Genomic DNA, 12,381 nt, shown 5'->3' with positions numbered 1-12,381 from the left:
AGTTCAGAGACACTAAAAGAACAACTTACTCGAGAAGTGCTCATTAGCTTAGGTATATTAACCATGATTCAGATTCCAGCCCGACCTTTGCCACTCAGACACGAACACTGTTTTTAAAGCTTTACCGCATGCTCTGGGGCTGGAGAGATGGCTCGGCAGTTAAGAGTACTTTCTGCTCTTCCAGAGGACCTGGGTTCAGTTCCTAGGACCCACAGTGTGTGGCTCACAACCACCTATAACTATAGCTCCTGGAGACCCACACTCTCTTCCGGACTCTGAGGGACCTTACACGCGTGTGCATCCCCACACTCAGACACAACTCATAAATTAAAAATTTTCACCTTTTAAGAAGACATGCTTTGTTTTTCTTTTCCCATAGCCCTGTTAAGTTTGATTTCACACTCTGATGGGAAATCTAGAAACGTCCCATTTGGCTAACGTGGGCCTCTCAGTAGGGGCTGATCTCCAGGATGCCTGGATTGTTGGAGAGTGTCAGGACATGGTGACTTATCAAAGTGGGCCTGCGTTCCAGCTGGTCCCAGGAGCGGGATGGATCCCACATACACTTCCTGAGTCAGTTTGTCTGTCCTGGCTCTGTAGTCCTATACACCGGCATCTGCAGAAGCCGCCCCTCACGTACCAGGTGCCACAAAGTACACTGGGTCCGATCTTCGGGCGGAACTAAACACATCCCCATGGCGCTGTGACCAGTGGAGCTTTGCCGGAGCTCCGTTCCTCTGAACTGCTTTCCAGCCATCAACATCTGCAAGACAACACCAGCACTCAGAGACAACTCCCATCATCCCTTGGGTTAAACAAGGCAAGGCTTGCTTGCCAAAAAGTCTTCAAAGGAGTAGACAGGTTTTCTTCCCCCTTCATTTACAGTTTTCTAAATACCCCAATCACTTTTATCCACCAACTCCTGTCCACGACTGCTTTCACATTTAAAAAAGTTTGGTTTTTTTACATTTTTATTTATTTCGTGTTTATGTGTGTGTGTGCATGTGTGTGTGTGTGCATGTGCGTGTGTGTGCACATGCCACAGTGTCTGTCACAGTCAGTTCTCTTCTCCACCATGAGGGTCCCAGCAATCAAACTCAAGTCCTCAGGCTTGGCGGCAAGTGCCTTTATCCCTGAGCTCGCTCGCAGGCCCTTTGCCTTATCTTTGGCTGGCTCCTATCTCTGGGCTCCTGTGATTCAGGCTTTGTCTTCAGCTACCTGTAATTTGTACTTTTCTCATACTTACAAAAACAAGATTTGGCCTTAATGAGGTCAGACAGACACTAAACCAGCTGAAATAATATCGATTTCCAACATATTCCCCCTGTTTTGAAGCATGCTAACGAAGGAGATCCATAGACTCAATGTATGCGGATGCCTCGCTATTAGTGACTGTGGACTCTGGGATGCACTCATAAATCCCTCTCCTATTAGTGAGTGTGGACTCTGGGATGTCCTCATAAATCCCTCTCCCGTGTGAATAATTCGTTGTGGTTTTGAAATAGACATGGGTGGGAAGCAGAGGGATATAAATAGTTGGTCTCTTTTAGCTGTTTTTAAGTTATTCATATGCTGTTCGGTTGTAATTTTTCAAGATACATGCTTTGTCTTCGCCCAGAATAATGTACACCACAAAACAATACACGAGGGCTAGAGATGGAGCTCCAGGGTAAATGCCTGCATTGTACTCGTGAGGTCCTGGGCTCCAGCCCAGGCACAGAATTTAACTGGGTGTGATAGCACAATTTTGTAATTCCAGGACCTGGGAGGGATCAGGAAGATGGGAAGTTCAAGGTTCTCCTCTGCCCCCTGTGGAGTTCAAGGCCAGTCTGAACAATCTCTGTCTTAACAAACACTAACTAGAGAATTATTAATGATGACTAGGAAATGAATGTGGAAGCCACTGTTGTAAGCACAAATCATAGATCCTTGTACAGAGTTAAATTTTTCATTTGTTTTAAATGTTTATATATGTTTTGAGATACTTTACCCTGATAGAATGTTGAGGTGATCTTGTGGACACTGAAGTCTACAGAGCTGTGGCAGTTGGCTGAATGCCCATAGCAGAAACACTGGGTACAGCCCTCCGGGTTTGCCCTGTCCAGATGATAGTAACCTGCTCGGCACCTGCAGCAGAATTGTAGACGTCAGGACGATGCTGCAATTGTTTCTCACTTCACAGAGACGACCATGCTGGACCATGCTGGTTCAGCCTCTGCCTACTTTTTCTCCCACTTGGCACTGTTAATTCCCAGAGGGGGAAGATCTCAAGGTTTACATACCGCCTCCACTCCAGATCACCAGAGGAGATCACAGCCCCCCCCCCCACGCACACACAAACGAGTGTGTTCACTTTTCTGCCTTCAACAGAGCCTTGGAGTCTGAAAACTTGATAACTGACCCATTCTCGGTGATGGATGAGGGTGGTGTGTGATGCGGGGAGGGAGGTCACAGGAGTATGCAGAGCAGATCTGCCATAAAGGCAAAGTGAAGACCAGAAAGGCAAGTCTCTTACCTCAGTGCCTACTCAGCTGCCCCAGTCCCCAAGACCTTTGTGTGTTTATTAGCACCCTATTCATCATAACCCTGTCCTGGCCCACGGAGGAAAGAGCCACTAAGGACATAACCAAGATAAACGTCTAGAGACACCCTGAAGCAGCCAACCACAGGCTGGCATTCCACCCCTGCTTCCAATCCAAGCCTTCGGGCAGCTTCTCTTTGGACAGCTGCCAGGCCAACCTGAGCTACATGAAACAAGAACTGCCCTGTGACTGTTTGTTCAGCGCTGCAGTGGTCCAGGCCCTATGTCTACTGCTCCATTTAGTGGCCCTGAAGCCAAGGAGATTGGGATCATTTCTGATGTGCTTAGGGAAAGAGGACAGAGGGATGAGGCAAGATTCAAACTTACGGAGAGAGGAGGATGAAGGAGGGAAAGGGATCATGCGGATACTAAAGAAGACTTTAGGATGCTGTCGGATGGCAAAGGATGACGAACCAAGGACGAGCAGCATGCATGCCAGCAGTGGTCACTCAAATGGACCACTAGTGTCATTTGGGACACTAATTGTGGTGATGGCAACTGTTGCTTTAGGTAGCTTGCTATTTTGTTTCATCGTCTAGAATTTAAAAGACTTTCAAAGACAGGTTTAGTGGCATGTCCCTAATTCCAGTACTTGGGAAATAGAGGCAGAAGGATACCTTCTGCTATTGTAGCTAGTTCGAAATCCTGTCTCAAAACAGTAAAATGATGATGATGATGATAATAATAATAATAATAATAATAATAATAATAATAATAATAATAATAAAGACTTTCAAGCAGGACGTGGTATAATCCTAGCATTGGGAGGATGGGGCAGGAGGATTGCCAGGACTTCAAGGCCAGCCTAGTTACACAATGAATTCTAAGCCTGTCTATGTCACAGAGGAAAACTCGGTCTCAACTTGCCTCTGTCTCCCCACCACTGCTGCAAACGCTTTCTTTTAAAAATAAATCGTGTGTGTGTGTGTGTGGTGTGGTGGTGGTGGTGTGTGTGTGTGTGTGTGTGGTGTGGTGGTGTGTGGTGGTGTGTGTGTGTGTATCCGTGTAGGGGTATGACACATGAATGTAAGCAGGACCAAAAGAGGGCACTAGACCTAATGGGTTGGAGTTCCAGGCAGTTGTGAGCCCCTGGAAAGGGATGCTGGGATTCCAACTGTGACCCTCTGGAAGAGCAGCAAGGACTCTTAACTGATGAGCCGTGTTTCCAGAGGGCCTCCCCCGACCACATACATGAAGGCTTTCACAAAGAGACTGTTTTCTTAACACTCAAGCTATTTATTCCTAACTCTCTCTTCAGCAGCAAAGAAGCCCCTGTAAACACAAGTTAGGAATGCATTTGGCACTTCTTCCGCCCAGGTAGAAGCATTTGGCAGGGTGCCAGGAAAACGCTTGCTTTCTTTTAAGGAATTGTGAAGGAGGCTTTCAGCTGTGAGGCCACCCTCACAGTCCCTCTGCGCACCGCCATCTCAGGGGAGAGCCGAGTACAGTCTGAACACAGTTTGTACTTAAGGGATATCCTGAGGCAGCAACTGAGAGTGAACGGCTCCTCACTGCTCCACCTGCCCCAACATGGCTCGGGCCCAAAGGGCTCTAACGTGGTGCCTCAGTTCATGTGCGTGCATGTAAGCACCATCCCCTCCCTGGGGCGGGTCCTTTTCGGTACAAGATGGTTATATATGGCCATATGCTGCCATGGTTCTCTTACAAGGGTTTTCCTCAACTTGTTTAATTAGGCCCGGCATTTCCCAAGACCCGCTTCAGTCATATGATCTCATTACTGCACACCATCTCACATCCAAGCACCTGGGAATCCCAGCCACCCGAGAGGGGACTCTGGGATCCTCTGCCTCCGTCAAGTAAAAGCAAAGAGAAGGGACCCAAAGCAGAAAATGGACTGCAGTGAACCACAGGCCTTGGTTTTTTGTTTTGGAAGTGAGGTTGTAAGAAGTTCTCAACATTTGTTCAGAATCTGCCTTCCACAAGGGTACATGAGGGATTAATTCTTATGCCAGGTGCCAGGACAGTCTCCCCGAAGCCTTCAGAGACATGGTTCACACAGACCTATCACAGCGGTCTCCGGTGACAGCTGGTTTGCAGACACAGCGGCCAGAATCACAGGGTCCAGAGATGCCAGCTGGGTCACAGTCACACTTGGGATCTCTGGGAAAAGAGAGAAAGAAAGTCAGGAGCCAGTTTCTAATGCGTCACAGTCAGCTAAAGTCAGCTGCCCCTAGTGAGCAGCATCTATTGGCCACGCCCTTCTTCGGGGCGGCTTCCCTTAGCAATCAAGCTCTTCGTGCCTTTAATGACTCATGCACTAACTAAGCCAGTGGGGCAGCAACCAGTGATGAACCCTTTGCTAGCTACCCAGAGTGAGACCAGGGTGACAGAATGCAAGCCAAGTTCTTACTAAACTGTTTTAGTTTGGTTGACCAAAGAGTGTAGTCTTAAATTTGTAATTTATTTCTATATCATTTAATTTAATAATTTAATACATGAAATAACTTAATTCAATAATGTCTTTTAGGACGGTGGAACCCATCTACTTGCTATTGCAGTATGTTCAGGCTCTTCCTTTGGGTAAGGCCTCTACTAAGACTGAGTCACAAACATTTCTGGTGCTCCTCAAAGAACCGTACCAGTCCCCCCTTTTAGTCCCACTCCCAGCTGGATGTGGCCACTAACGGTCTTTCTGTCCCTTCAGATTTGCCTGTTCTGGATGCTTCCTATTGTCGAAGTCACACCACATGTGGCCACCTGTGACGACCTCTTCCACGTCATACCATGGAGTACATATCCTTCTGATGGCTATATGGATTTGCCATAACTCGCTTATCTCTTCACTAGCTGATACGTATTTGGCTTGCTCCCAATTCTTAGCTATAATGAATGATGTTTCCATGAACTTCTGCATACAAGGTTCTGTGTATTTTACACATTTTCACTTATCACGCATGCGTATCTAGGAGTGGAATTGTGGATTTTGCTGGCTTTTGTGTTCCTTAGTGGTGAGACTCTCACTGGCGGCATCAGGGCTGTCGTTCGATCCTGGCACCGTCTCCCTGGCCCATGGCGCACACTGGTTTCCATCGCTCACTCTGGCACCGTCTCCTTGGCCCATGGTGCACACTGGTTTCCGTCGCTCACTCTGGCACACACTCACATATCTACCTCATCAGTCTAGAAGTTGCTAGCTCTTCCCTGCTATCCAAACCCTGCTGAACCACCCCAGAGACGTTAGGATGGAGAGTGAGCAATGCTCGCCTCTGGCTGTCCTGTGACCCCATCAAATCTTACCCAAACCTGAAGCCTGCTTGACTCCTTCACCTTCACACCCCCATTCAATCAATGCTAGGTCTAATCAGGCTCAAATCCAGAATCCCTTCCCAGACTTTGTCTTTCGGTTACCCTGGCGTCCTTTGTGTCTGTGCTTCCTTCGTGTACTTATCCAGATCAACTGACAAACACATTCTCTGCATCTACTGCGCTAAGAACCAAGGGGTGGATGAGGCATAGGAACCAGCCCTGATTCTTAAGGTTTCAAGGTGGAGCAGAAACAGGAGCAGCAAGGGCCAGTGGTGTATAATGGCAGCTGCAGTCACGCTGAAACACCCCCAGTGCCTCTTCCTCCTCCCCAGTTCCAGGCACGGGACCCAGCAGAGAACAGAACAAAGCAGGGCTCTTACTCTGGTGAGAGCAACAAATATTGACAGCGAATGACCGAGCCAAAATAAAAGTAGTGTGTAAGGTAAGGAAAGTAAGGGGGCCCTGTGGGAGAGGATGCAGTGCCCTGGGAGAGAGGATGCATGCCCTGGAGGAGAGGATGTATGCCCTGGAGGAGAGGATGCGGTGCCCTGGAAGAGAGGATACGTGCCCTGGAGGAGAGAATGCATGCCCTGGGGGAGAGGATGAGGTGCCCTGGAGGGAGGAGAGGATGTGGTGCCCTGGGGGAGAGGATGCAGTGCCCTGGGGGAGAGGATGCGGTGCCCTGGGGGAGAGGATGCAGTGCCATGGGGGGGGGAAGGATGTGTGCCCTGGAGGAGAGGATGCAGGAGCAGATGCAGTGCCCTGGAGGAGAGGATGCATGCCCTGGAGGAGAGGATGCGGTGCCCTGGAGGAGAGGATGTGTGCCCTGGAGGCCCTTGAAGAGCTCCATGGCTTTGCAGGAAAAGGGATGGAGGCCACATACTGATGCCTTTGGAGCAGGAACTGTGGCTGGAGTGCGGGGTCCAGGAGAGCCATGAGAAACAGATCTAAAAGGGTCAGGGAAGGCGAGAAGAGAGTGATCTACGCAAAGGCCCAGAGGAAAGAAAATTGGATGGTAGCTAGGATACTGCCAGTAAGGCCGGGAGGATGTGCCTATCTGGGCACGGACTGTAAACAGGTGTGACAGGGAAGTGATGCTATCAAGCCTGGCCTATTTTCGTATGATTTTTCTCCAGAGTCTAAAGAATTTTGTAGTTACATGGTATTATAGAAAGTTAGCATTTTTCCCTCTCCACAGCTTGACCTCACCCAGGTTTGAAGGCTGCAACCTGATGGCCTGAATATGGAGATAGAATAAATATTTCCAACTGCTGGAAACAGCTGGCCAGGAGCACGTGCTTCTTGTTATTCATGTTGAATCCAAAATTCAGGAACCAAACAGATCCAAGAGAACTTGTGGATGGGGAGATGTCCTAACTTTTTCATAGTATCCATGTCCCCCAGACCCTGGCCCTCACATGAAGGCCACACCAGAGGGACAGGAAGAAATAGGAATGTTCTAAACTGAGTGCTGCGACTCTCACCTACAGCCCCAACTGTGGGGGTGAGGCAGGGGGATCATCTGAGGCCAGCCTGAGCTACAGATCAAGCTTGGGTGTGAGCCCATGGGCATTTTCTTGATATCTAATTGATGGAGGAGAGCCTGCCCACTGTGGGCTGAGCCATTCCCAGGCAGGCGGGTCTGAGCTGTGTAAGGAAGAGAGCTGAGCATGCTTGGAAAGCAAAATAGGGCAGATGCTTACAGTTGTCTGTGGTCTCGAGCACACCCAGCGTCTGTGAGCATATGGAAGCCAGGCTGACAGCGGTCACACCTGGGTCCTGTCACACCCGGCTTACACTTGCACTGTCCAGAGCTGTCACATCCAGCACTGAGAGAACCTGTAACCCACAAGGTGGGGAGAAAGAGAAAAGAAAAAAAATACTTGTTAGGTTTTTAAAAAAACGACCGTCTCCCCACGGGAGCTCTGTACCCACTAAACTGTTCAGTGCCTTTAACGAGGAGTCCGCGTCATTGGATACTCTACTCAGGAGTCCGCGTCATTGGATGCTCTACTCAGGAGGGGACATTTTGACAGCTGAGGATGACTGCGTCACAGGAAGAAGGGACTGGCTCACAAAAACAGTTTTGTTTACATATTCCTTCTGGCTGAACATTAAGGAACACATGGTGCCTATCTTTCTCTTTCTTTCTTCTTCTTTTTAAAATCCCCATCTATGAGTGTAGTAATGCATGCCTATAATCCCTGCACGCTGGAGGCTGCAATAGAATGACCGCAATTCCGTCAGCCTGGTCTACATGGTGAGTTCAAAACTCAAGGAGAAAAATCAACGAATGAGCATGTTAGCACACTAGAAGGAAGAGCTTGTATCCAGCAACCAGAGACCGTCTTTTAGGGGCCAATACTCGACTCGTGTGTGCTTATGTGGATGTGAGCAGGCAGATGGAGGCCAGAGGACAGCCTGCAATTGTGTTTCTTCAAGAACTCTCCATCCATACTCACACCCTCGCCTCGCCCCCCGCCATCCCCACCACCCAAGACAGCATCTTTAGCTGGCCTGGAACTCTCCAAGTAGACCAGGCAGTTCAGGATCTGCCACGTCTGCCTCCCTGGCACCATGATTACAAGTGTCTGCCACCCTTCCCAGTGTTTGTTTCTAGCACGGGTTCTAGGAATCAAACTGCAGTTCCACCAGCAGTTTACTGACTGAGCTATCTCCCCAACCCTGGGGCCGTGTCAACCACACACAAAAAAAGTCCCTTAGCCAAGAATGCACCCACCTTCACTTATGGGACATCGCCTGGTGGCCCAGTCACTGTCTTAGAGCAGTGGTCTTGTTCAACAGCGTGCATTCATTATATACACTGATGGGCTTAACAAGGGCATTTTTGAGACAGGCCCTCATGTATGTAAGGCTTGCTTACAATTCTGTAGCCAAGAATGGCCTTGGACACATGATCCTCCTGCACCCCCCAAGTGCTAGGATTGCAGGTGTGTGCCGCCACACGAATTATGCGGTGCTGGGGATTGAACCAAAGACTTCAGGCATGCTAGGCAACCACTCTACTAACCGAGCTACATCCCCAGCTCCGAATGACAACTTTGTTCAGGAGTATCATGCCTTTGTCCAAACTAATCCCATTCCACTTACCCACCTGCCCTCACTCTTCCCTTCTGCTCTGCTTTCTCCTTCTATTTTCATGTCATACACATACACACATGTGCATATAGCCTAGGTTCTACACACATAATATTTGTCTTTCTGTGTCTTTCTTACTATGGCTAATATGAGCTCCAGTTCCACCTATTTTCCTGTAAATAACTCAGGTTCATTCTCTGTCCTGAATGAAACTCCACTGTGTGTCTATACACATTTTCTTTCTGTTGGTTGACACCCAGGCTGATCTTAAAGATTACTTCTGTGCATTGTATCATAATAACTCAGTTTCCCATGGATGTGTTCAGTAAATGGGTCCTCCAGGGTGCACGTTGAGGGCAAGAGAGAAAGACTCGGGATGAGGGTAGCAAGCACAATGGATTTTCATCACCTCCAGCGCATGCCCTTATACCACCCCAGCCTGAGCCTCCATCTTCCCTCACCTCACCTAAACCACCTCTGCACCTCCCCTCGACACACTTCAGCCTCAATCCAAAGAAAGATGGAGAACATTTACTGAAGGCTATTCAGTTTTAAGTCCCCCACACAAGTGATCAGATGCAAATTCCATAATCCTGGCCTGTGGGCCTACAACTCTCATCCACTCTCCTCCTCTCAGACCCAGCAGAGACTCTGCCCTTTACTCTACTTGGGGCATGTATGTGCTGTTCCCCAGAGACATTCGCCCTGACTGTCTTCCGTCTGGAAAGCTCTTTTGCAGCCATCAGGACACCCAGACAGAAGGATTAGAAGTTCAGTGCCAACCTCAGCTACATATGGAGTCTGAAGCCAGCCCGAGATGGAGACACTATTTAGAGAACATAAATAAAATAATCAGACCACAGAGCTAAAAAAGAAAACTCCTGTTGAGATTCTAATGTATTACACAGATGTCCCTCTGTATTGAATTTTTCTTAAACATAAATGGACGATTTGATAATCCCAAAACATATTTTCCTGTTCAAATTAATGTTAGTTATGCTTTCAACTTCAGGAAACTCTGCAATCACTTCTCAGAAATGATTGTTCTTGTGCTGGTAAGGTGGTTTTGTGGATAAAAGTGTTCACCACCAAATCTGATGACCTGAGTTCAATCCTTGCAACCTGCATAGTAAAAGAAGAGAACAGACTCCTCCAAGCTGTCCTCTGACATCCACATGTCCACTGTGGCATGGACATACCCTCACCCATAAATGAATAAAGGCAAAATAATTAAGAGCTCTTCCTTCCCCTTGAAGGAAATTATTATTATCATGAGGTGGCAAAGAGAACTCTGTTTTGGGTTGGCCCGAATAGTCCAAATTTTATTCTTTAGAATATTCTCTTCTAAGAGGCATTAACTGTTAGCCTATGAAAATAAACACTCTGTGTTCAAAATGGGGATTATGACATCATATATACGATAGGCCCGAAGCTTGCTTAATAATGATGGTAATTGTTAGATTACTTGTAGTACTGGGGATGGAATCAAGGTCTTTTGCATATGCCAAGCCAGTGTTCTACAACTGAGTTACACCTCCCGCCCTGTCGTTTAAATTTTCAATGCCAATGTTTCCAAACATATTTGGAACTTTCGTGGAATTACCTGCTACTACTTGAAAGACCCTATCTTTATATACCTGACCTGCAGAATAGCGCTGTAGAGCAGAGGTTCTCAACCTGTGGGTCGCGACCCATGGATTGTATTTCAGATATTCACGTTACGACTCTTAGCAGTAGCAAAATCACAGTTATGAGGAATCAACACAAACACTGTTATGGTTGAGGGGCACCACAACATGAGGAACTGTGATAAAAGGGTCCCAGCATCAGGAAGGTTGAGAACCACTGCTCTAGAGGAAGCTGGAGGACCAGAAAACAGCCCCAGCTTTGAGTCCAGTGGATCTCAGGTCACACAGCAGGCTCTTCTAGCTGCACGTCTCTCGGCAAACTGCTCCCCTGCGAGGCCCTTCAACCGTGAATGAAAACATATAAACACACACCTCGCAGGGATGTCGTAAGACTAAGAGCTAATATGTAAGAGGTGCCTGGTCCAATGTCTCACATATAGTGCTTAAAAATGTAGTCAACAGCACCCTAATAGACCATGATAGGTTAACACCACACTAGCAGTTTACCCCTGAGGCGTCATCCTTCAGGCCTTCAAAGCTGGCATGGGACTGTTTGATGTCTCCCAATGCAAACATGACTAATTTAACTCCCGTTCCGAAACAGCTAAAATAACAGCCCTGGGTTTTAAAAGCACCTTGCTAGAATGAAAACACCTGCCCTGAATCTCATTATGATCCGGGCTCAGGAACTGTGAACAACTGACTTTGAAGAGCAGCCTTCCGGTTTGTGTCTCAGGGAGTGTTCTCAGGGCTCAGATCTCTATGGGCATCTGAGGGAGCAGGGGGGTCAAAAGTCATTAATACTTAAAATAAAGCCAAGTCTTCCTCACTCTCTTACTTCCCCCTGTTGCGTGCATACGTGTGTGTGTGTATGTGTGTGTGTATGTCCATGTCCACACATTAGCTCAGCATATGCAAGGCTCTGAGCTAATATTTTTGTATACTGTGAAGATGTGTCTCTGCCTAAGGTGCCTTCTGATGGGTTTAATAGAGAGCTGAATGCCCAATAGCTAGGCAAAAGAGAATAGGCGGACTTCCTGGGAGTGAGAGGAACTCAGATTAGAACACCATAGAGAACACCAGTGAGACCTTGAGGAAGTCAGATGTACAGAATGGAGGAGGGATAAAGAGACACGTGGCTAAACACATATTAACAGAAACAGGTTAATTTAAGTTAAAAAACCTAGTTGGGAGCAAGTCTAAGCTAAAGGCCAGGCTTTTATTGTTAATAATAAGTCTCTGGGTCATTATTTGGGGGCTGGCAGTCCAAAAAAAAGTCCCACAAGAAAGACTGACTACAATTAACCACACGTGAAGTGATGGAAATTATTTTCTCTTTCTAAAGACGTTTTTCCATTCAAACAGCAATCTCACTGCTATTACAAATTCTCTCAAGTAATTACTTGAAAATAGAAATGGCCTTGCAGTTAATTGGAGACCAGGAAATTAACTTGCAAGTAGACCTGCAATTCTACCTTCTTGGGAGGCTGAAGTAGGAGGATTGCAATCCCAAGGTCTGCTGGTTACAGAGCAAGTTTAAGGACAGTCTGGGCAGCTTAATCTTTGAGACTCTGTTCCGAAGTAAAAGAATCTGAAGAGCTAATTGGGATAGAGTTCAGAGAGAGGGCACTTGCCCAGCGCACTCCAGGCTCTAGGTTCTTCCTCAAATCAGGCTACTGGTTCAGTGAGGCACAAAGCCCAGGCGTAGCTACAAGTGGTGGAAACAGTCTCTCCCACCCGTGTGTCCCTCAGCCTGCCTTTTGTTTCTTCATCTCTCCACCAGGAATGTGGGTGTGTGAGCCGCTC

General features: G+C 47.5%; 1 protein-coding gene across 1 annotated transcript in view; it reads right to left on the bottom strand.

Annotated features, from left to right (window-relative positions):
* The window catches only part of Lamc2 (laminin subunit gamma 2), a 64,739-nt gene that overhangs the window by 27,148 nt on the left and 25,210 nt on the right, over positions 1-12,381 (bottom strand). Inside the window, exons 3-6 of the mRNA XM_050135344.1 lie at positions 7,552-7,687; positions 4,604-4,702; positions 1,991-2,127; positions 641-763 (exon numbers count right to left, since the gene is read on the bottom strand). Coding sequence (XP_049991301.1) covers positions 641-763; positions 1,991-2,127; positions 4,604-4,702; positions 7,552-7,687 — 495 coding nt within the window. The remainder of the gene's footprint in view (positions 1-640; positions 764-1,990; positions 2,128-4,603; positions 4,703-7,551; positions 7,688-12,381) is intronic.

Source organism: Alexandromys fortis, unplaced genomic scaffold, assembly GCF_014885135.2.
Source record: "Alexandromys fortis isolate MF-2015 unplaced genomic scaffold, M_Fortis_MF-2015_v1.1 scaffold_21, whole genome shotgun sequence".
NCBI classification, from domain to species: Eukaryota; Metazoa; Chordata; class Mammalia; order Rodentia; family Cricetidae; genus Alexandromys; species Alexandromys fortis.
The sequence above is the reverse complement of the archived record's forward strand: the minus strand, read 5'-3'. Positions and strand labels throughout refer to the sequence as shown.